The 25,362-nt window shown below is 41.2% G+C and overlaps 1 protein-coding gene across 1 annotated transcript; it reads left to right on the top strand.

Annotated features, from left to right (window-relative positions):
* Positions 1–911: 911 nt before the first annotated feature.
* LOC143160523 (vitellogenin-2-like) lies at positions 912–25,362 on the top strand. Its single transcript, XM_076338262.1, has 35 exons — positions 912–981; positions 1,096–1,116; positions 1,222–1,373; positions 2,866–3,117; positions 3,689–3,850; positions 3,938–4,086; positions 4,680–4,830; positions 4,951–5,108; positions 5,201–5,366; positions 6,238–6,363; positions 6,709–6,927; positions 7,908–8,125; positions 8,287–8,384; positions 8,683–8,807; positions 8,918–9,019; positions 9,680–9,799; positions 9,886–10,075; positions 11,849–11,942; positions 12,055–12,240; positions 12,784–12,928; positions 13,050–13,272; positions 13,363–13,538; positions 13,930–14,544; positions 15,035–15,085; positions 16,017–16,106; positions 17,474–17,686; positions 17,781–17,923; positions 18,351–18,489; positions 19,026–19,161; positions 19,603–19,789; positions 20,633–20,724; positions 21,803–21,900; positions 22,649–22,808; positions 24,212–24,373; positions 25,244–25,362. Exons 1-35 carry the CDS (start codon positions 912–914, stop codon positions 25,360–25,362), a joined length of 5,508 nt encoding a protein of 1,835 aa, XP_076194377.1.

Below are 25,362 nucleotides of genomic sequence, written 5' to 3'. Positions count from 1 at the left end.
TCTAGAGCAGAACACTTGTGTGAATGTGTTCCTGGGCTGTCGGTGTAAATCAGTGATGAAGCTGGCTGCAAGCCAGTACCTGAATCAGTTCAGGTACTTGGCTGCATTTTGTATTTGGCTCCTTAGGAAATGCAAAAGTTCTAGCTGACCTGCACTCCCATTCCCCCTGCTTCCCTGCTAAGAGTCTCTGCGGGTTTTAATTGTTCACATTTAGCTGTCATTTACCTTGGAAGATAAAATATTTACAGATTGCTTATGAAATCTTTGTTCATTTAAAAAATATTCCTGGTCAGTGTGACCGGAGCTGAAAGGACACACTGAGCCTCTGATTTATTTAAATATATATATTCCATATATACAGGTTTTCAGTAGGATGTTAAATGTGCTTTGATGCACATATGAATATAAGAATAGCAAGGGTTTAGCTGTCCTCGTCCCCTCTCTACAGGGGTGGCCGTAAACCGATGCTGAGGGAAGAGAAACAACACCGTCAACGTGTGTGACGCTGCCTCTACTTTGTTAATTGGGCCACTATCAGTGAGATAACAGTTTGGGTCAGATGCCAGGTCAGCATAACCTGGGCAAAATCAACCTAATCTATGGCAGGACCAAATACCAGCAGCCAGCTGTGACACAATCTAGGAAATTAAGCAATGTGTTTATTGTAAATTATTGTAAATGGCCTAGTAAAATTGTTTTACTAGGATAAGTAGAAACTTTTAAACAATCCAGCAAAGGACTTATATGAGAAAATCAGTGGGATGCCAAGATATGACTTGATTTCTATTATTCCATCTGAAGAGAAAGTATGATTGCAAAAAGGGAAGTGTTTACATAAACTGATAAAAAACTTGAGAATTCAGCAGAACACAGCCACGTGTTCCTGAGCTTTCTTCCATAAAAGTCTCCCCATGTCCGGCAGAGCCCCAGTCACCTTCACTATGAGGGGAATTATACTCGCACTAGCGCTCGCCCTTGTAGGTAAGCCTACATATCCCTTCTTCATCTCTCTTTCCCAAAATTTCCTTAAGTTCAGTGGCAACAATTGGATCTAGACTGAACGTTACTCATCTGGTTTTCCATCTCTTTTTGCAGGTAGCCAGAAGTTTGACATTGGTAAGTAGATTTCCTTCCACAAGCTTCTTTCGGTGACTTTGTTGTGATTTCTATTTATTAGAACACGCTTGCAAGTATTGTGAAAGTGCCTGTTATTCCCCACAGACCCCGGATTCGGTAGCAGAAAGAGCCACTTGTACAGCTATGAAGGCTGGGTGTTGAACGGGCTTCAAGAAAAAAGTTTAGCCAAAGTCGGCGTGCGCTTGAGCGGCAAACTAGAGATCAGTGGGCTGTCAGAGAACGTTTACCTCCTCAAGGTACCGTGTCTTCTTCCAAACAGACCACGCAACAGTGAACTAGAAATCACAGTCATAATTGCATCCGGCTAATCTGTGGTTTAGGAAAGCTGTAGGAAACGCAACTGGAGACTTAGCGCTGTAGATGTCGGAGAATGATCTGCAAGCTAAAGATTCAGAAGTGATGAGCGATTTGGCTTCCAGTCACTTACCAGTGTTTGTTGTGGAAATTGTTCGTAGCAGGTGTTCCTCAAGACTTTGTGTTGGAAATAGAGGTGCCAAAATCAGGGGTTCTGTTAGAAAATGGTTATTTCTAACTCAAGGCACTCAAGGCTGCTCCGAGTTTAAGATTTGATTCTAGTCTCAACACACATTTCTAACTCCTGTGGGAAGCCAGGACCTGGGTATGTAAAATCATTGTCATGCAGGCAATTAATAAAGGTAGACTTAAAAAGTGCTAAAAGCTAAAGATAAAAAGTGATAAGTGATAAAAGAAAGATTAAAAAATGAAAGGCATCAAAAAGGAGCATGTAATAATATTTAGTGTTTGGATAATGCAGTAAAAGATCTGTACATGTGAAATCATGCCTCTGCCGACATCAATAGAGATAGGACCTGACCCATCCGAAATAAATGTTTCAGAAAAATACTTTTATTTGTGTGTTCAATTTAGTTACAAATCAGAGCTTCTTTTTTGAGCACCGAGTTCAGTGCCAGAGCTGAACCACTGGCTGTAGTTGAGCTGTAGATCCTCTTTCATTGATGAGGGCAAGATGCCAAAATTAAGGGCTAGGGACTGCATTTCGCACTATAGTCTTCATCCGGAAATTCTTACATGTTGTGCACCAGGCTGTGCTCCGAGACACCTAAACTGGCAGTAACTTTGCCAAAGTTACTGAAATTGCTCCTGATTTACATTGTGTCTCAGTATGGGGGTGGGGGGTGGGGGCGGGAAGGTTTATGGCTACATTGTTCATTATTAACAAAAAAAGAAAAGGTTGATTTAAGCAATTCACAAATATGTATCAAATATAGCAAAAAAAAATTGGAAGGGGACGGGTTAAAATGAAACACTCTAAAACTATAAGTTTCTGACATTTAGAATGATATAAACTTTTTAAATGCTAAATTTCACCTAAAGCAGAATATTTATTTTAAGCCTGAAAAAATAGGGAGAATTTTATTTGAATTTTTTTAATTACTTTTTGAATCAGCCTTGCTCCCTATAGAGTTAATGCAAGTAAAATGTTTAAAATGTCCCTGGGAGATAATAGCGATATGTTAACTGCTTCTGTAAGATAAAATAGCACTGCTGAGCCCACAGGGTTTATACTGGTTTTGCAATAGTGTAAGCAAGAGACAAAAGAATAAACTGCTGTATGAATTGCTAAGCCTGTATTTGGAAGGAAAGCATACTGAACTAGTGATTATGTTAATTTCTTCCAATCGGTATGCATATTTAGTACCAAAGTAATTTTATTCACATAAGTATCTCTTCTTAATTTCCTCTCAGATCCGCTCTCCACTATTCGAGGAATACAATGGCATCTGGCCCAGGGACCCATTTACTCCATCTTCCAAAATCACCCAAATGGTTTCTTCATGTCTTACCCAGCCCTTCAAGTTTGAATACAGTAGCGGACGGATTGGGAACATTTATGGCCCAGAAGACTGCCCCGCTATGTGTATTAACATAGTGAGAGGAATACTGAACATGATGCAGATAACCATTAAAAAATCACAGAACGTGTATGAATTGCAAGAGGTTTGTTTTTTCCATTCTAAAGCTACTTGACTGAAAGGATGTGTTCTGTTTAGGTGCTCTTCCTTCAAGATTCTGTTTATTTGCATCTACTTTCAAATGTAGAAAAATCATCAAAAAAGGTCAATTTTTATTCACATAGAAGAAGATGGGTGCATATGTGTTGAACGAATTATCTGAGCTGGATTCTTTTTAAGACATCTGCCCTTAAGACTTAAGACGCAATCCTTTGAAGAAAAAAGAATTATTAGCTATGAATGTATTTGTTATACGGCTTCGCTGATACAGCTACTTGGTCCATTTTATTTGTTCATTGTTGATATTAATTAACTGATTACTTTTTCATTTTAAACTCAGTCCCCTGACTGAGTATTGTTCACATGTCTATTTTTTAGTTCAGTAGGATTAATTGTGAGTAATGGTAACGGGTTACAAAACATAATTAAGACTGTTCAGTAGGCCCTTAGCCTCCTACCTTCAGACCCTTCAGAATCTTCGTTCAATAAAACTTCTTGTCATGCAGTGAAATCCTGATATAACTGGGAAGTCTCATTGCCTCTGTTGATGTGCACAGGCTGGAATTGGAGGTGTTTGCCACACAAGGTACATCATCCAGGAAGACAGGAAGAACAGCCGAGTCTCCATTACCAAAACCGTAGACCAAAATAATTGCCAGGAAAAGGTGATGAAGAGTGTTGGAATGGCTTACGTCTATCCTTGTCCTGTCGACATGATGGTACGAGAGATGTGAAAAGATCTTCCTGATTACAAGCACGGCCATTCTGTTCCCATTCACTCTTTGGGTCTCTCTGTCCTCCTGCAGAAGGGAAGGCTCGTAAAAGGGACTGCGGCTTTCTCCTACAAACTGAAGCAGTCAGACAGTGGCACCCTGATCACAGAAGTGGTGTCGCAGCAGGTGTATCAGATCTCACCACTCAGTGAACCTACCGGTGTTGCTGTCATGGAAGCAAGGTAGGTGGGACATGGGCTTGCTTCACAAAGTGAGAGTAATTATAGATTCTGGCAGTCCCTTTCACCCCCAGTTGAAGTGAAGTGAGAATTGAGCTCCCCAGCAGTTGGGTAAAGCTGCGAGTACTCATACTCGAGGTTTCTACGCTCCTAAAAATTCAGTGAACCATTCTTTATTTGTACCCCGGTGAACTTGGCACTACAATTACATGGAAGAAAAGGAGAAAAGCTCTTTTGCTCGTTTATACCATAAGAATGCAACTTTACTACTCTGTCCTGAAAAAGGGCTAATTTATAGTGTCAGGAGGAAGATGGTGCACATAGAAGTAAGATCATCGATTACACTGAGTCGGTAGCTCTCATTCAGAAGGCAGCAGTTTAGCTCCTCCTCAGAAGCGATTTCATTGTAGATAACTCTAATACTATTTTGTTCCAATTAGAAGGCTTTATCCATTAGCAAACTGTAAGATTTTACTATAATAATGATGATTAAAGAGTAAAACTTACCATCACAGTATCACTGAGCCAACAAACAGCCAAAGCAGATTGAGGAAGAGAGCTAATTCATCCCTCCCATGGCACTTGTCTCTTGACAGACAACAACTCACCTTGCTTGAAGTGAGAAGCGAACAGGGGAGCACCCCGGACATTTCCATGCAGAGCTACGGAAGCCTTCGTTACCACTTCCCATCAGTATTGCCACAGATGCCACTGCAGCTAATCAAGATGAAAAATCCAGAGCAACGGGTATAGTATTTTTAGGTCTTCAAATTGCTCTCCGAATCAAAGAATTAATGAAAGAGTAATGATCATAAATTCCAAAGGATTTAATTATGTATGCCCTCTCTCTCTCGTGTTTTGTAACAGATAGTAGAAACATTGCAACATATAGTCCTGAATAACCAACAAGATTTCCATGACGATGTTCCATACAGATTCTTGGAGCTCGTCCAGCTCTGCCGGATAGCAAGCGCTGATACTCTTGAGTCCATCTGGAGACAATTTTCAGATAAACCCCGCTACAGGTATTTCATCACATCAACTTACAAGAAACTTTTCCATTTTTTGAGAATTGAGAGCTAAAATTAAGGATTTTTTTTTTTTAACCTGCTTGCAGGCAATGGCTGCTGAGTGCAGTTTCTGCGACAGGCACCGCAGAAGCACTCAAATTCATTAAGACCAGAATTCGCAACGATGACCTTAACTACCTTCAGACTCTTCTAAGTGTTTCTTTTGCTCTCCATTTAATGAAAGCTGATGAACACACTATTCCAATAGCAGCAGTGAGTAAATCCGTGTGAATCTTTCCTATCTGATAACAAAAGGAATGATAATTGATGACAACCTTTGATTATTAAGTACATTAAAGACTGGATTCTCCTCTCATGTACACCAATTTTGTGCAAATGTTGAACCATGAATTTCTTTTGGCATTACATATATGAGAGGAGAGTTCAGTCCTGTGTTTTCATTTCGCTACATGGATATAAAAGCCCTTCTCCCATAACAGCTTCTGAGAATGATTCCCATTTTCGTTTGCTGGGATCACGTGTCATGCCTTCTACAGACAAAACTTTGCCCACTTTAATCCCTTACTTCCGAAACAAATGGTGATTTGTGTGTTATCGCATTTGAATAGCTCTTTTAATTGCAAACTATTCCTATGAACTGGCAAGTGCTGCAAGTGAAAGTATTAGTGCAAACATCAAATATTTTGACACTATAATGAATCATTTATTCTGAACAGGATTCTTCCCATCTCTAGTCAATATTCTTCTTCTTAAATAGGAAAAAAGGGTATGATGTGAGAATGCATCATTAATATAATTGAGTTGCACATTGTTCTAAGGATATTCCATTTATAGATTGATGTTTACCCATAATCTTTGTATTTTCAGTATTATGCTCAGTCGAGGAAAATCAAAATTGTGCTATCTAAACTTATATATATTGAAACTAGTGGGGAATTAAGCTCCTGAGTGAAGCTTGCAAATAAAATGTCTACAAGCTGATTTAATTTGTTTGGATGTGAACAATAATCATTCTGAAATTGATCCCCTCGGATAAGATCTGATGATTTTCCTGCTCTGAAAGCTATGTGAAGCACTGTATTAAATACCAAATTAATTTTTTTTTTCCTTTTTTTCCCCACAGGATTTAATGACCAGTTCTCGAATCCAGAAAAATCCCATGCTTCAGCAAGTTGCCTGCTTGGGATACAGTTCTGTGGTCAATAGATACTGTTCTCAGACCTCAGCTTGTCCTAAAGAAGCTCTTCAGGTGGGTGGCTTTTTGTCAGGTTGTTCTTAATAGCTTAGTAACGTTCATTACATTAGCTTAATTCTTTTAAGATACAGTATAAAAATGCAATTGGACTTACAAATACACATTTCATAGGTCTCCTTCAGAACAAAGGCAATGAATCATTTTATTAATGTAGATATTTGCTTCATCATTGAAAACACAGTTTTCACATCGTAAGGTAAAATCCTGAGAGAAGCCATCACTGAGTGATTTTATTAAAACCAGTTGCTTTATTGTGATAGGCTTTTCCATGAGTAAGGGGAAGACTCTTGACAATCTAAACATTAGGAAGAAAAGACTGAACTGTGCTTTGTCTCTAAGCCCATCCATGACCTGGCAGATGAAGCGATCAGCAGAGGCCGTGAAGACAAAATGAAATTAGCCCTGAAGTGCATTGGTAATATGGGAGAACCAGCCAGCATCAAGCGCATCCTGAAGTTCCTTCCCATATCTTCATCCAGTGCTTCTGATATCCCCATCCACGTTCAGATTGATGCCATAATGGCCTTGAGAAAAATAGCTTGGAAGGACCCCAAAACAGTAAGTAGGATCTGTCAGGGATTTCTTTACTCAGTGAGTTAGAGAATATATACTGTAAGGGTAATGAATTTAATGGTATCATGTGTGTGGATTCAGCATGTTTAAAAAAAAAAAAGGATTATTTTTAAGAACAACACAATACAGTTCTATATTTCAGCTGATGTTTTCCGCTAAGCTGTAATAATTATTAGTCAGTAGGAAGCTTCCAGAAGGATATCAGCAGTGTTTCTTTAGTCATCTGTCATAACCAATTAAGTCCTGTGCTAGTTATATATGGTGGAAATTTAGCCACCTAAAAGTCAGACATATAATTTAACCTGCCTTGATAGTCAAGAGGAGAGAGAGAGAGACTTTCTCTTGACCTCCTAGGCAAAATGCCGACATTGCTCTGCCTCTTATAGACCCTTCCCTTAAGGCTGGATGAGTCACCACTGACCTCCCGCTGAGGTTGCTGGCGCGGTGAGCATAGGCAAGACCCCTGCCTTCCAGATGGTTTAGGTATAGGAGCTATATGAGACAGCACCCACGCAGACTGCCTTTGGTGAGCTGCTGAAGCTTCCCTTTTAAAAGTGGTCTAAAATGGTGAAGCATGCTCACTGAGTCAGTGGAGTTACTCCAAAGAATGAATCTATCTTATTGTCTACCGTTGTTTCTTCCGAAGTTATTCACCGATCTTTGAATGTCAGTAATGCAAAAAGCTATGCTGATGTCTTTTTGATTGTGGTGGGTTGACCCAATACCTTGATACGTGGACATTTATTTCAGATTCAGTGCCAGCCCTTCTCCATGGGGCTGTTCCTCCATGGCCCCTTCAGTTGTCTTAATAAAATGATGTGGAACCGTGCAGTAAAAAAGATCAGGAAATCTTCCTGCAGGGGTAATGACCCCCTCTCCCATATTTCTTGTGGGTTACGTGTGGATCCGGTCTGCAAAAATGTCTCAATATTGGTAATTCCAGACACTGTGTTTTCCCTCTGCAGGTGCAGGGATATCTCATCCAGATCCTGGCAGACCAGTCGCTTCCCCCCGAAGTGCGAATGATGGCTTGTGCTGTTATCTTTGAGACGAGGCCTGCCCTGCCTTTAATAACAACGATAGCTAACGTGGCAATGAAGGAGAGCAATTTGCAAGTGGCCAGTTTCGTGTATTCCCACATGAAGGCTTTGTCGAAGAGCAGTTTGCCGTACACGTACAACATGTAAGCAGAGACAGGAACCAAGTGGGCGATCTTCTGCAAATGATAAGTTCTGTTACATTCTTGTCAGTGAGCGCTGCATGTGCTGACAAACTGAATTCAGTTTATATTCTGACGGGGTGCAGCTTATTTCTGGATATTATTACCTTTCTCATTTTGTTTAGATCTTCGGCTTGCAATATCGCCCTTAAGCTGCTGGCCCCCAAATTGGACAGGCTGAGCTATCGGTACAGCAAGGTCATCCGTATCGGTGGTTACTTTGGTGAGTAAAAGCGTTTCAGTGACCAGGAAACTTTCCCTTCAGAAATCCATTCTTAAGAGACATTAAGTCCTTTGGAGAAATACGTCATTCTGCATTTCAATAAGAAATTGAATTAAATGTGACAGTCACATATTTAAAAGTGCATGAGTAACCATTTATTAATTTGGGCCTAAACAGTTAAAATTTATGTAATGATGTATCTTGGAGTCAGTAATGGAAGAAGCTGCAGAAATATGATCTTGAATGATAAGCAGAATGGTTAGAAAAAAGACGTGTCTTTTGTTTACTTCTGCCATAGATAACTATAAAGTTGGTGCTGCTGGAGATGTCTTTGTTATGAACAGCCCGGGAACAATGTTCCCATCAGCCGTAATTTCCAAGCTGATGGCGTATTCTGCAGGGTCAGTGGCTGATTTGGTGGAGGTAAATATTTACCTAAATCGATACTAAAGCAAATTAAACTTAAAATTGACCACAAAGTTTCCTCTCTGTAAGTACGTTTCAGACTGCTCCTTCTCATGCTGTTTTGGTAGGTTGGTGTCTGCGTGGAAGGCCTCACAGACGTCATCATGAAACAAAATATACCGTTTGCTGAATATCCCGCATACAAAAAGATAAAGGAGATTGGAAAAGCTGTAGGTATTTTCAGCAATGCAATGTGTGGGTTCTACGAAGGGGTATTTAGTGCGGCTTCTCGTACTAGTTAAGCCCTGTCTCAGAAGGTAAACTACCCGCCCAGCAGTCAGCTCGAGTATTTCTGCGAAAGAGAGATCTGCAGTGGGACTGCAGGGGACATCACTCCTGCGAGGGTTGCGATAGCTCCTGCAAATGCCTCCTCCCCACCTCATGTATGGCTGCAGAAGGAGGAAGGGAGGAGAGGGGGGAGGTGGACGTTGCGGCACGGTGTGTCTCTCATGCCTGGCAGGCTTCCTCCTCCCTCCCTTCATCTACCTCACTTAGTTTACAAGAATATGCCTTCGTCTTCAAGAGAAAAGGTGATTTGTTGCTGTGCTTTCAAACTGGGTTTAGTGGTACTAATGGCCCAGATCCTCTGTGTAAGTGTTATTGCATCGGAATACAAAACACCGGACAGGAGGCCGTTCGTGGGCATCTCAACGACAGGGAGTCAGTCTGAATTAGTGACGCTGGGCTATTTACAAAGCAGCAAAGAAACGCAAACAGCAATGGAAAGTTGCAGCTTGGTCAGCGATGGGTTTGATCACTTTGCTGAATTAGCATTTGTAAAGTGTTGCATTAAAGAACTTTGCTTGTTTCTTTATCTTTATGTTCCCTAGCTGCTGGGATGGAAGGAGCTGCCAACAGAAACCCCCTTGATATCAGCCTACTTGAAACTATTTGGCCAAGAGCTGGCCTACGTCAACATCAATAAGGAAGTCCTCCATCAGGCTATGAAGGTACCAGGGACCCCTACTTTTCTTTGCAAGATTTGAAACCATTGTACTTTTATATCCCAACCTCTTGGATCTCTGTTTTACTGCAGACTCTGCTAGAACCTGCTGACAGGAACACAGTGATGAAGAGAATCGTCAGCCAAATCCGCAATGGCATTGCAGGACAATGGACACAGCCGGTGTGGCTGGGAGAGCTGCGATACATCGTTCCTACCTGCACCGGTCTGCCGCTGGAGTATGGGTCATACACTACTGCTCTGGCACGTGCGGCACTCAACGGTGAGTTGGGAAGTACGAGATCAGCTGTGCGAGCTCTGAGCAGGGGATGAGAGGGACAGGCTAAGAGGGGCTGGAAAAAGAAGGGGAAAAACAGAAAGTTAGAAAAAGAACTGATTTTTGTAGTGAAGGGGAGGTAGTGAAGATGTTTGAAGAAAAGCTGGACGCAGCTGATTTCTGCCTCACCTTTGAATGGATTGAAGACAGAGAAAGTGAGGTGAGAATCTGGGAAACCAGAGGGAGAAAGGTCACAGCATTCAAGCCCAGAAAAAACAAGAGCTGCATGGGGACCTGGCTGCAGACAGGGGCAGAAGGGGGTGGCTCCTGAGAGACGCACACACAAGCTAAGCAGGATCCAATGGTGATTTAAACAGAGAAGAAAATAGAAGACAACCAAAAGAGAACTACCAGTAGCGTTAGAGAAGGCAGGAAGAGAAGAGAGCTTGTGAAAAGAGACAGAGTTCTGTTTTAAAAGAATAAATATGCAAGTACAAATACTTATCAAGAAGTTAATTCGGTGATCATACTGTTTGTTGTGCAGCAGACTTTTAATTTAGACAAACCTGACCCTTCCTTTTGCTGACACCACGTAAGGAATGAAGGGTGAACTACACGTACTTGTGCTCTTTATAGAGGTCTTGTATGTGCCCACTCTTCGCTGCTCTTGGTTTTTGGTTTCTTAGTTTGTTTTAATAACATCTTTGAACCCCTGCCCCTTGTTTTGTGGGTGTTTGTAATTTTTTTTTTTTTTAATAACATCCTTGTAGCCAAGTTGGGGACGTATGGATTGGATGGATAGGCTGCAAAGTGAGTGAAGGCTGTCTGGACTGCTGATCTCCAAGAGTAGTCAACAGATGAAAATCTAATCGGTGGCTTGTTATGAGCAACGTTCCTCTGTCGTTAGCACTTGTTCATTGTCTCTTTTAACAATCTGAATTTTGGAAAAGAAGGCACCCTCAGCAAATCTATGTCAATGATGACATTGAATTGGTGGGAGCAGTCACTGCGCTGGGGGGTCAGGCTGCCACCCCGGGCGACCCTGCCAGGCTGGAGGGGATGGCCTGACAGGAGTGTGATGAGATTTGACAAAGGCAATGCAAAGTCCTTCACCTGGGATGGAGTAACCCATGCAAGTATATAGGCTGGGCATCACCCAGACAGAAAGCAGCTTTGCAGAAAAGGGCCAGGGAGGCCTGGTGGACAAGCTGGTATAGCGAATCACCAGTGTGCTCTTGTGGTGATGAAGGCCAACTGCATCGCTGGCTGCAGCAGCAAGAGCAGAGCTAGCATGGAAATGATTTTCCCCCTCTATTTAGCGCACTGGAGACTGCATCTGGAGTACAATGTCCAGTTTTGGGTCCGCAGTACAAGAAAGATGTTCACACTTGATGTGAGGAAAGATTGGAGAGCAGGGCTTGTTTAGCCTGGTTGCCCACCTTTCACTCTGTCTTCTGGCTCCACGCATTTCTGAAATTTTAACGTTATACTAATTAACAAACTTTCAATTTGGGTCAGCTCTTTATTTTCTTACTATATATTTATTTCCTTTTTCAGTATGTTGCATCAGAAGCTTTGCCTATAGAACAAGCTTTCTGTATATTTTCAGTATTTTTCAGACTCATAAAAGATCTCATGTACCCCAAAGTCCATCTTGTTTTCCAGACATATTTTTTGTGTAAACAAAAATATTACCTCTTCCTGAAAACTGTGCCTTGCTTGAATTCAAATCCTTTCTTTCACTTTTACCGTTTTTAAATGTTGCTCTGTCCTTTGCAGTTGATGGAAAGATAACCCCCCCTTTAACTGGAGATTTTAGACCTTCCCAGTTTCTTGAATCCACCGTGCAGATTCGGTCTGACATAAGCCCAAGGTATGGCAGGTTTCTAAGGCTGTACATATGATGGAGGTTTTTTATGAAAAGGCAGAAGCGCATGTTAAAAAAGAGCACCTTTCTTACATCTGACCGCTTCACTCTGTTTCAGCTTATACCTACATACAGTTGCAACAATGGGTGTCAACACAGAATACTTTCAACATGCTGTTGAAATTCAAGGCAAGGTCCTGACAAGAGTGCCAATGAAGTTTGATGCCAAGATAGACATGAAATTAAAAAACATTAAGATTGAAACAAATCCATGCCATGAGGAAACTGAGATAGTGGTTGGAAGGTACAGTAGCATTACTTCAGAATACTTTCTGTTGCTGAAACCTTACAAAGTTCACTATTCACTGACTTCTTATGGAGGTTTCTAGATAGGCAGGGTGATTTTTCAGGGTGTAGCATAACCTTTGGGAGAAAGAGCAAGTAAGGGAAATAGGGGAGTTAAAAGTCAAAAGATACCTAAATTATTTAGGAGTTTTTTATTTTAATTTGTTTATTATTTTATTATTATTTTGTGTTTTTAATTTTTATTTGTTTCTTTTTATTGCCTTTTAGGGTTTTTAATTTCTATTTTTAAATGAATGCCTTTCATGTTTTGGACATTTGTTTAAATTTATCTAGATTTTGAAAACTTCCTGTGATACAAGGAACTGATGATTGTCATGAACTTTTGTTTGTCTTTAATAATATTTATACTTATAGCTGTATATACAATCCCTATGTTCATACCCAACATACCTCTGTGCTGTCGCATGATACTGACAGGGACATATTTAATCCAAAGACAAGGGGCTGGAATAATTTACCATTTTTGTGCATCTCTCAACAGACATAAGGCTTTTGCTGTATCAAGAAATATAGGAGAACTGGGTGTTGAAAAGAGGACCTCAATTCTCCCAGAAGATGCTTCATCAAATATTGTGGAAGAACCTTTCAAACCATCAGAGAGAGCTTCCAGTGAAGGTTTCACAATGGTAACCTATTTCTTTTTGCTTATATAGTGATATTTACCCTCTCTGTGATGCACATGTCTGGAGTTTTACTCTTGCCTATGATATGCTCTCAGTGGTATTCACATACTCATCTCCAATGCAGCAAGGAGCTGACAGCATGCCAAGGAAACATGCCTATAGCTCTCAAGAGGATCTTCGCCATGGCACAGGAAGAAAAACTCATAAACGAGACATTTGCATCAAACTGCATCATCTTGGTTGTCAGCTCTGCTTTTCCAGAAGGTCACGAGATGCCAGTTTCCTAAAAAATACGTTTTTGCACAGATTAATTGGAGAACATGAAGCTAAAATAGTCTTGATGCCAGGTACAATATCGAGCACGGGCCTTGTTGTCTTAGGTTTGTCGGTGCTATTTGAAGCAGTATAACCTTCTAACGTGTGCAATTGGTGTGTAGTTCAAACAGATGCTGATATTGACAAAATTCAGCTGGAGATTCAGGCAGGATCCAGAGCAGCTTCCAAAATAATTCATGTGGTAAACTCGGAGTCTGAGGAAGAGGATGAGACATCTCCATACGAGGATATTCAAGCTAAACTGAAGAAGATTCTAGGCATTGAAAATGTGTTCAAGGTAAGAGACTTTGAGTATGGGAGAGGGGAATATTTTCCCATAAATGAAGCCAGGGGTTTGAAGTTCAGTGTGGAAAGCTGGCACGGGAAAGCAAGGATGGGGCTAGTTTGAAAGGTGCCAGTGCCAGGCCTGCCAGCCAGTGCCACATCTGGAGGAACTGACCCTACGGGGTGCATCCAGCTGGGGCTGGTCCTCTGTGCTGGGCTAGATTTCAGCTGGGCAGAGTAGATCCAAGGGTTCTGCAGCTTCTGCAGTGAGTGAGGCAGGGAAGTTGTTGTTCCTTGAAAGGCTGATGTGAGCAGCTTGTCTGACACCCAGAGAGGTTTTACTTTGTAAATACAAAACCAGATGTATCCCCGCTCTTGCACTTCTCTTTGAACTGTTTTTGCAGGTTGCAAATAAAACACGACACCAGAAGAAGCAACCTTCTAAGAAAGGAAACACTATGCTAACAGAGCTTGGGACAGACCCCAATGCAAAAAATCCCTCCAGCTCATCTTCTGCCTCCTCAACTGTCTCCTCTTCTTCCTCATCATCTGCTGCTTCTCCTGATCGTAAAAAGGCTGTGGATGAAGATGAGAATGATGAAGGAAAGCAAGCGAGAAACAAAGATGCAAGCAGCAAGAGCAGCAGCAGTAGCAGTAGTGGCAGAAGTAGCAAGAGCAGTAGCAGCAAGAGCAGCAGCAGCAAGAGCAGCAGCAGCAGTAGCAGCAGTAGCAGCAGCAAGAGCAGCAGTAGCAGTAGTAGCAGGAGCAGTAGCAGTAGTAGTAGTAGTAGCAGCAGCAGCAGCAGCAGCAGGAAGTCATTGAGTCACCATAGCCATAGTCATCACTCAAGGCATCTGAATGGCAGCAGTAGCAGCAGCAGTAGCAGCAGCAGCAAGTCGTTGAGTCACCATAGCCATGGGCATCATTCAGGACATCTGGAAGGTGACAGCAGCAGCAGCAGCGACAGCAGCAGCAGCAGCAGCAGCAGCAGCAGCAGCAGCACATATTCCAAAATATGGGTAACTTTGTCAGTAAATTGACTGATGCTGCTAATGTTTGTGAATCACATTCCTGATGGCAGCTGGCTTTGCATCATAAATCAGGAAATTATGAGTTGACACAGTAAATTTTAGCAACACAAAATTGCAAAATTTATTCTGCAAACACACCTGCAATCATTGGCTCAAATGGCTACTTCAAAGCATCTCAAAAGTTTCCACAAGTTTGTTGAAACTTTTGTTCTAGGCAGGGAACCATTTTTTGCCCATTTACTACTTCCCGTCAATATGCATTGCATGTTTCTGTCTTAATTTTGTGGTAGGAACATTAATGCTTTATATAAACTACTTCAAGTCTTGCATTCTGTGCTTGTGACTAAGCATACAGAACTATGTATGAATGAGAATTAGTAAAATCCTTACTTAATTCCCAGTGCTCAGATGTCAATGTAATTGCAGCATTTCTTTTCTTCTGAGGCTTTTCATCTTCTTGTTTTTATCATTTTCAAAGGGAGATGATGAGATTTATCAGTATCACTTTAAATCAGCGCATAGACAAGAGGTGAGTTTTTCTTTCCTCAGTAAATTAAGTATGGAATCTGCCATGAGTCAAATGGAAACCTTAAAGGCAACTTGTTTTCTTTGTCGAGGAAAATTACAGTACTGATAACATTTCGAACACCAAATCAACCGTGGCGGTTCTTCTGAGATGCATAAATACAGAGAGCTATGTTCTCCTTTGTATTGTGCGCATGATGCCATTTGTGGCTCTGCAAAGTAGATGCAAAGCTCCGCCAAGACAGTACAAGGGACTGGGACACAAACTTTGGAGGAACAAAGATCCTAACGTCAAGAGCCTGGGTCATTTGACTGGCTTTGATCACTTGGTTTCTTGGGTTGGAATCACTGTTGATACACACTGGGATAGCTATGTTGACAAATGTGGGAGGATACTTTATTTTATGGTACTTTAGTTCAGCGGAAGATTTTTACTAGGGCGTGATCCAGCCAGGAGCAGTGTACTTTTTATTAGTGTTCCTCAAAAAGTAAAAAATTCAGCTGTGTGTGTCCATTCAGTTGATCCTTTCCACTCAGTTGGTCCATTCATTGTGTCCTCCAGTTGATCAGGCCCTTCCAGAAGTAAAATGAATCAGTTCTGGTCTTTCATACTGAATCGAGAGGCTGGTTCAATTTGACTTTCTCTGGTCCATTGTTTTTTCACACAGGGAATTCTCATCTAGACGTGTTCCTTATTTGTCTCTTATGAGGGGTCAGATAAATTTGGGTAAACAAGATTTTTCAGAGCTAGATCACATGTACTAAGCAGGACAAAGTGTGTAATATTGCAAGTCATTGAGCTGCTCAGTGTTGGAACGCAAGTTTGCCAACACCAAGTGCCATGACAGGGAGTATTCTGCAGCACTGCCTCATGCAATTTCTTCAAGCATGCTTTTCAGTTACCCTCTTGAGCATGATGTGTTTTCTTCTTGCAGTTCCCAAAAAGGAAACTCCCAGCTGACCGACTTAGCAGCACATACCCCTCTACCAGATCCAGTCGTGCCTCATCTCGAGCTGCTTCCCAGGTTAGCTGCATCATTTTTAGGGGGTTTTGACAGCTTGGAAGAATGGCAGAGTGGCTGTGCACTTGCAGTAATTGTACAGCTAGGATAATGGGAAGAGAGAAATACCAACCTCTCAAGCCTCAGGTATCAGTCAAGAGTGAGACACACACCATAGTTTCCACACATACTTTCCTCTGCAGTGAGGTGAGGATTCTTCTAACTTGCACCACGAGCCCTCCCTCATGGCAATCCGACCCAACAGATGCCTGCAGAGACTGATCTTGTGACCTCTGCAACCAGGAGGGAAGTTGAGGTGCTGCAGTGGCATTGCAAGGACATTGGTGGTGGAGGCCGAGGCTAAGAGGAGCCTCAGCAGAAGGCATGCTCCAGACGTGACATGTAGCACCTTGGCTTCTCACCAGCACCCAGTCTGATGCGTGCAGGCTTGCTCTCTGGGGCAAGTGAAGTGAAGTCTAATGATGGAGTGAAGGAATTGCAGGTCATAGCGTGCTTAAGGCCCTACTTCAAGGGGGGAGCTTCTTGATGTTGAAGACAATGTTCTGGATTATATTCTGTGCTAGGGTGCTGTGCAAACTCAAAACCTGCCTGCCCCACAGAGCTCACAGCTGAAGTATGAGGTGAAAGCCAACAGACCAACCAGACAGATAAACAGGAGGACACTAGCTGGGCGTTGTTCTTGTTGTGAGAATGAGTGATGAGTACAACTGACAGCTGATGTTGTTAGTCAAGTTAAAGCACTTTTCTTTCATTCAAAGGCAAATATATGGGTATTAAAAATGAAGCCCAAATCATATAGTCGTTACTGGAAAAGATGAGGGGTAATGGGTACAAGTTACTTCTGGAAAGATTCCGATCGGACACAAGAGGAAAATTTTTCACAATGAGAACAATCAGCCATTGCAATAATCTCCCCAGGGGAGTGGTGGATTCCCCAACATTGGACTCTTTCAAGAATCGGCTGGCCAGGGTGCTGGGCCATCTTGTCTAGACCGTGCTTTTGCCAAGAAAGGTTGGACCAGACGATCCTTGAGGTCCCTTCCAACCTGGTATTCTATGATTCTATCATACTGTATCCTAATGATATGAATATTTCCATGGCATCAGCTGTAGCTCAGGAAATGGCACAAATTTTGGCTCATATAAAATACAGTGATAAAATCCATTTGTGCATGCAGAGGCACATGCACATTAAAGACATATACATGAGAGTTTATAGGCATGTATATATGTGTGGTACATATGCTGGTATATATTTGCAGTTCAGTTGCTTATTTTCCATTTTTCCATCTAGATCTTGCATCTAAAATGTTCCATGGTAACTCTTTTATAATGATATTCTTTGCATACTTTCTCCCCCTTCTTCTTAGCCTAAGTTTTTGGGAGATGTTAACACACCAGTATTAGCTGTTTTTCTTCATGGCGTTCGTAACGATAAGAAGATAGGAGGCCTCCAGCTCGTGGTATATGCTGACATTGACTCCATAAGGCCCCGGGTGCAGGTATTTGTGTCAAACCTCACAGATTCAAGCAAGTGGAAGCTCTGCGCTGATGCTTCAGTCCTCAATGCTCACAAGGCAGCGGTAAGGCTCAAAAATAGTTATATAAAGCTGTATGCATCACAGGAAAACCATGTTCCATGCATTTAAAAATGGGCCATTTCTCTCTCCGTTATAGGCTTACTTGAAATGGGGCCGGAATTGCCAGGACTACAAGATGTCGGCTGAGCTGGTAACTGGGCGGTTTGCTGCCTATCCTGCTGTACAAGTGAAACTGGAGTGGCCTAAAGTTCCTTCAGGCGTCAGATCCATAGCAGAATGGTGAGGTTTTAGTCTTTAGTGACACTCGTTCATGATATTGGTCAACTGGCAAAAATCAGCATCTACCCACGAGGTTCTAGCAGTTAAAGTACCGGCTATTACTTTATTCTCTGATCTATCTGAGTACTGCCTTCGGACATAAAAGCTGAGTGGGAGATCATAGCCCAACCTATTGTAATGTACAGCAGTTCTTTATACCGGACATAATTACTGAAAACTGAGGAACAGATCCATCCTTTCACTGAACACTTGATCAGTAAAGCAGAGAGTGGTCATGGGGACCTAACCGCTGACCCTGCAGACTCGGTATGCTGCTTACAGATGTGCGATGTGTATACTACACGCAGATGTGAGAAGGCCTGGTTAGGACGTGTGCTGCTTTTTGTTTCTCTATTTCACCAGACCTTTCTGATTTGAATTTTTGAAGGTTTTACAAGTTTGTCCCTGGCGCTGCGTTTATGCTGGGGTTGTCTGAAAAAACGGACAAGAATCCTTCTCGACAAGCCAGGGTGATTGTGGCTCTAACTTCTCCAAGGACATGTGATGTTGTTATCAAGCTTCCTGATGTAATTATGAAATATTATTATCGCTCTCCTATTTTTTCCTAGTAGAAAAGTGAGACTGTTGCATTTTAATTACCGTGGGTCAATTCTGAGAAAGAAAAATTAAGTAAACATCAGTTTGTGTGCAAATGATGAAAACAACTTTTGTTTATTTTCAACCTTTTTATATTACATCCAGGAATATTCATAGCGTGATTTTATTCATGAAAAAAGAGAGTGCTGTGGGTACTCATAATGACATGCGTTTCCATCTGTAGTAGCTCCATAAGTGTTCATCTAGCCACCTTTGAAGGGGAGTAATTCATTCTCTCCCAAATAATATCTGAATGATGACCCACACCATGAGAGAAAACTGTAAGCAGAAGCAAAAAGCTCATAGACAGTGAGTCAGATGAATTATGTTCACATAAATTCTGTGTCAACCAAAGTAGAAGAATTTGAAATTAATTTCCAAATAGGAGAAAACAGCTGATCTCAGCTGTTTGCTGTGAATAGCTGGCACAAGTGTGTTTTGAATGTGCTTTTGAATTCCTTTTCAGATGATCCTCTATGAAAAAGCCATGAGGCTTCCCCTGTCACTCCCTGTAGGTCCGAGGATACCAGCTTCAGAGCTGCAGCCTCCCATCTGGAATGTCTTTGCTGAAGCCCCCTCTGCAGTGCTCGAGAATTTGAAAGGTCAGGGTCTAATCTGGTTCAGAAGCATGACATCCTCAGTTTCCCAGATTACTTGAGCACCTTCTGAATTTTTCTGGGATTATTTGTCTCCAGTTAATTAGGAAATGTGCTGTAATAACGCGAGGATGGTTCAACTGGGAGAGAATATTGTGCATACAGTACAGAAATCATCAGCATTTCAGGGATCAAGATACCAATTATCTGAATTGGTAACATTTAAACTTTCTGGCAATTATTTTTTGTTAGATAGAGGAGTATATTTTCCATGCTTTTTTAAAAATTTATGAGTGCTTAGTAGCCAAAAGCCCCTGTAACCCATACAAAAATATCACAGTGGAAAAAAATATAAAGCTAAAATAATATGGCACTAAAAATAAAATCTGACATTTAATAACTTTCTTTTATGGAAAAGGAAATCTCACTGGCATTTTATTTAACCAGCTTGCTGCTCCATTTCCCACAACAAGATCACAACCTTTAACGGAGTTCAGTTTAACTACACAATGCCGGCAAACTGCTACCACATCTTGGCTCAGGATTGCAGCTCTGACCTTAAGTTCCTGGTGATGATGAGGAATGCTGAAGAAGCTCTGAACCTGAAAGCAATCAACATCAAGCTTGGCAGTCAGTAAGTAACTCCTGCCAGATGCTGGGAGCGTGAGGGACTACCTCATCCACGTTTAACATGAGAGGAGCTTAGATCTGAGCTTTACTGCAATGGTTAGCAGCCCATGGGATTTCAGCATTTCCCTTATTTACTTTCCATGCATATTGAATGTGATACTGAATACTGTGTTCAGTTTTGGGCCCCTCACTACAAGAAGGACGTTGAGGTGCTGGAGCGTGTCCAGAGAAGGGCAACGAGGCTGGTGAGGGGTCTGGAGAACAAGTCTTATGAGGAGCAGCTGAGGGAACTGGGGTTGTTTAGCCTGGAGAAAAGGAGGCTGAGGGGAGACCTCATCGCTCTCTACAACTACCTGAAAGGAGGTTGTAGCGAGGTGGGTGTCGGTCTCTTCTCCCAAGTAACCAGCGATAGGACGAGAGGAAATGGCCTCAAGTTGCACCAGGGGAGGTTTAGATTGGACGTGAGGAAAAATTTCTTTACTGAAAGAGTGGTGAAACATTGGACCAGGCTGCCCAGGGAAGTGGTTGAGTCCCCATCCCTGGAGGTATTTAAAAGACGAGTAGATGAGGCACTTAGGGACATGGTTTAGTGGACATGGTGGTGTTGGGTTGACGGTTGGACTCGATGATCTTAGAGGTCTTTTCCAACCTCAATGATTCTATGATTCTATGATTCTATGATGCTGACAATGTTATCTTAGGTGACAAGAATACCCCGATGTAATTTAAGTAGTTGAAATGAGCTTATGCTGTGACCGGTGATATTTAGTGAGCAGGAAAATGCCTTTGTCACTGTATGTGTATGAATGGGATACAAACAGGGTATGAACGCTCTTCCCCTTAACAGTGAAATTGATATGCGTCCTGTGAACGGACGGGTGAAACTGCTGGTAGATGGGGTTGAAAGCCGCACGAGGAAGATTTCATACATATCTGCTGGTAAGTGATGCAGCATCTGTTGTTTCATTTTCGCGCATGTTTTAGGAGGAAGAAAGAAAGAAAGAAAAAAAAACTATCAAAGAGATTCCACCAGTTTGTATTCAATAAGTATTTCTACCTTTGGTTGTAAGGTTAATATTTAAGAACACCTACTGTACTCCCTTGCACAGGAACATTTAGAAAGACTGGTTAGAGTCTGAAGCTCTTGAAGTGGCCAAACTAAGCAAGATATAACTGACGTGAAGATCCCTCCTTTTCATACATTACTGCAGCTCCCGCTGGAGTTCCAAATTTGAGAAGTGTTTCGGCTATACTATAAAGTCTTGCTTGATTAAAACATTTTGAAGTAGAGCTTTTCTAAAATTCACCACACTTGTATATCAGAGTTTTTCCTAATTTGATTTGTAGGCATAAATTTGGCTAGCATTCTGAAATCTGCTAGGAATAAACATAGAGAACTGGTGAATAGCCTGCTTGCTTCTCTCAAAGCAGGAATAGTTTTTTTCTGTGAAAGGACACAGGAGGACCTTGTTTCATTCCGTGCTATGCAGTCAGGGGCTATATACAATGCAGATGTTTCCTGACTGTAGAGCTGTAGTATACAAATCAGCTAAGGCTTGCTGAAATTGGGTTAGCATCTGCCAGTGCTGAGCTCTGTCCTATTTGTTACGTACTTGGGAAGCGATAATTGTGCTAGAAATGGCTCCAGTGACAGTCACGGTGTTCTTTGTATTTCCTTACTCCATTACTTCCCTTACTCCAGGGCCTTGTATAGCTGCACAACTATACAGATATTATAGACGGCTCTGTAATAATTTCTAGAAATAAATATGAATATGTTAATAACCCAAAGAAAAATAACCCAGAGAAAAATTAATAAATCTGTGTTCATTAAAATTGTTTTCCAACTTTTCTATATTGTTTTGCTGTATGTTTTGTTTCTTGACTAGAACAATTGAGGAACTTCAAGGAAAAGAACATTTTAGAAACATGACGGTTGCTTTGTTCTTTCTTAAAGAAGCTAGGCTGGGTCTGCTTTGGTTTGGGTTTTGCTTTGTTTTATTTTGTTTTCTTCTAGATGCTTCCATGTGGATCCACAGTGAAAAGCAAGAGCTTGTATTTGTTGCCCCAGCCTATGGCATTGATAAACTGTACTTTGATGGATACACATTAAGGGTATCGTTCTTCCTCCTCATAAGCTTGGGTGTTGAGATATTTCCGTAGGATCCCCTTAAATCTGTATGTATAAGTGCAAGACTATACAGTGGCAAAGCCAAATGTGTGCAGGGCCCAAAAAACCCACAACAGAAGATGACACTACAGGGTTGCACAGTCCTGCTCTTTATTTCCGAGCGGGAGAAGTGAGAATCTTTCACCAACAAAAATACCTTCTTCTTGCAGTGCAGGTGTGTGTTGGGAAATGGGCCTGTGGGCGTACGCACACTGAGCCAGCAGTGCATTTGCCAGAAAAATGAGTTTTCAGCTCCTGTCCACTGTTCTTACAGATGTATAATTCTTCAAATCAGCAAAAATGCAGCCATTCTTTTAAGATGAATGAATGCTTTAAAGGTTGCACTAAAAAGAATGTGAAACGGGAATGTAAGAAATCGGTAAACCATGCTGTATCTATCACCTATACTATGAAAACATCCATCAGACAAAAGCTTCAGCATATTAATAGTCTAGACTATTAATAACTTAACATACTAGACTGCCACAGTAGGTTTTAAAGGCCGTAACAGTTAAAGCCACAGCAGCACCAAGGGAGTTTGGCATCTGACTGTCAGACCCTTTTGAATTCTCAGCAAAGAGATTTTAAATGTTTGTGCATTAACTTATACTGAAAGAGACCTACATAGCAAAAATCTGCTCCATAGGTGTTATTTTTTTTAACTTGAATTGGTTTTGATTTTTTTCCTCGAAGATTCAAGTTGCTTTATGGATGGCAGGGAAAATGTGTGGAATATGTGGAAAATATGATGCAGAATGTGAACAGGAATATCGGATGCCCAATGGATATCTAGCTAAAGATGCAGTGAGCTTTGGGCATTCTTGGATTTTGGAAGAAAAGCCTTGTACAGGAGGTATGCAAGCTCTGATAAATTTAATATAATATTACTGCAGTTGTATAGAAAATGTAGAATTTATTTAGAAAATTTTAAATCCATAAACATTTTGAAAAAAGCATTTAAAAAGGGTTCACTATTAAGTTATATTAAATATAAAAAGTATTTGTCAGTTTAGAAAGGAATAAGAAATTACAAGTTAAACAAACAAGCCAAAAAACACAAGTCAGTTGACATTAAATAACCGAGCTGAAACAAAATCTTTGTCTCAGTTTTGAAGTGTTTTAGAAGATCAGAAAAAAAAAGTAAGAGGATAAATTCACACGGAATGCTTTGATTTAAGCACAACAGCATTTTCCAGCCACTATCTGATCCATCAAAAAATCAGATGGGGATTAGTAATTATTTTACCTTGGCTGACCACCTGATTTTTGAACCAGTGCAACCTGTCAAGCAAAGCATTCAAGCGCATGAGCAGTTCCAGGGACTTAATTACATGGTTGAAATAAAAAAGCTGTATTTTAAGTGTTTCAGTAGATTAGGATCTTATGGTGTGCTCGGTGCACTCAGCTGAGGTTATGATGCAACAGCACACCACAGTGCCGCAAGGAGAAGAGGCACGTTGCCTTTGTGAAGAAGACTTGTCCTGGTGGGAAGGACTTCCTCGGTCCCTGGAGGTGGCTTCTACATGTTTAGCTGTACCTCAACTGTTATTCTGCTGTGTCTTTGTAAAGAATACTGGGCGTCAAACTTGCTTTAGGTGGATATGGAGTCCACAGGCATGTACACAATAAGATTCACACGGTTGGTAGTGACCACATGTTGTGTTTCCATTTCACATACAGTGGAGATGGATGGAATTTTAGAGAATAAAGCTTATAGTCAGGAATAAATGTGGTCCATTTAGCTTCTCACACACTTGTAGCTGCTTGTACCGGGAATCCAAAACAAGATCAATATTATTGGCTGGCAGCAATGACTTTTGGTCTCTGCAGCAATTTTGAGTCTGAATGACAGTGGTAATAGTGTAATTCTTTAGTGTTTATTTTCATTTGTTCAGAAATCCCCCCTTTCTTTCCACTGCTGAATATTCAAAGCTTTCGAATGTGGGTTTGCAGCTATTGTGTGAGCCAGCTTACTTTGCAAAATGTTTATTAGAAAGTATATCAGACTATGTTTCTACATGCTAATCTAGAAACAAACCAGTTGCATTCGAAACTAACTTTCCGTAGCTCCATATCTAATTAGCCGATTTGAAAAGTTTGTAACAGTCAGGGATGCTGCTTTACTTATGATCAAAATACAGTTTTCATAGAGGAAATTTGTTTGCAAGTTGGCAACGATGGCAGATGGGTCAGTCTGGGGAGATCTGAAGATTTTGTACATAAGCACATAAACGATCACCAATAATTGTGTTACAGCCTGCAAACTGCGACGCTCATTTGTGAAGCTTGAGAAGACAGTTCAGCTTGCGGGTGTAGAGTCCAAGTGCTATTCTACAGAGCCTGTGCTGCGCTGTATGAAAGGATGCTCCGCCACCAAGACTACTCCAGTCACTGTTGGTTTCCACTGTCTCCCAGCTGGTAAGTCAACAGAAAGCCTACTGAATAGGAGCTGCGCAAAAGTCTAAATAGATTGTGGCTTGATTCAGTTATTCCGCTTGAATTGTCTGAATAACATATCCACAGGTAGGAATGGATTTACTGCGGTATTGACTGAAGACCTTTCCCCGTTTTCATTAATACGTAAAACTTTCTTTAGCGAGAGAGATGTTTTTCTGTTGTAATTTTACTGTTTTTCATGATACCAGCATTTAAAATCTAAACTGAACTCCTCTTCATGGTGCTATGAACTAACAGGGTACAGGCAGGATAACAGCACAGTCAACATTGTGATTCAGCTGAAAACCTGCCTATTGCAGCCTGTGAGGATTCAGCCACGTCTGATCACGTGCAGCACCCTGAAACGAGGGTCCTCGCTTCTTACAGATCGCTGCCTTTGAACGTGATCCTATTTCACTGAGCGGATTTAGGCAATAGAAGGGCAGGTGTGGATGGGGTTCCTGCACACAGGTGCAGTGATATAGGAGGATGTCTTTTTTATAGGTATATTGTAGATTATAAGAGATTAGATAGGATAGATATAGATTATATAGATAATAGGTTCATGTCTGTTTTCCAAGTTTGTTTTTCCTTTAAGACCACAATATCCTTTCCTAAATATATTACTAATAAAATTCTACATGGAAGTAGTAGTCTTCAATGTAGAACTGGCTTATTAATTAAGTGGGTTTCCTGGAATGTCTCTGCATGACTTAGACAAATATAAACACGTAAGCCAGTGAGGAGAAGCCAAGCCTGCTGTAATTAATGACTAGTGCATGGTAAATACTGTACCTTGCAAAACCACTTCTGAAGTATACTGTTTACTTTTCATTTCTTGTTCCCCATCAGATTCGGCTACCAGCCTGATGGACAAACAGACAAAGTTTGACCAGAAGTCAGAGGATATGCAGGACACTGTTGATGCACACATAGCATGTTCTTGTGAGAACGAAGACTGCAGTGCATGA

Source organism: Aptenodytes patagonicus, chromosome 5 (assembly GCF_965638725.1).
Source record: "Aptenodytes patagonicus chromosome 5, bAptPat1.pri.cur, whole genome shotgun sequence".
NCBI lineage: Eukaryota > Metazoa > Chordata > Aves > Sphenisciformes > Spheniscidae > Aptenodytes > Aptenodytes patagonicus.
This window is presented reverse-complemented; position numbering and strand designations above follow the sequence as displayed.

Coding starts and splice junctions, on each gene's coding strand:
- LOC143160523 (XM_076338262.1), top strand. CDS start 912: ATGTCCGGCAGAGCCCCAGTCACCTTCACTATGAGGGGAATTATACTC. Junction 19,162..19,602: donor AGTGCTCGAGAATTTGAAAG/GTCAGGGTCTAA, acceptor TTATTTAACCAG/CTTGCTGCTCCATTTCCCAC. Junction 19,790..20,632: donor AACATCAAGCTTGGCAGTCA/GTAAGTAACTCC, acceptor TCCCCTTAACAG/TGAAATTGATATGCGTCCTG.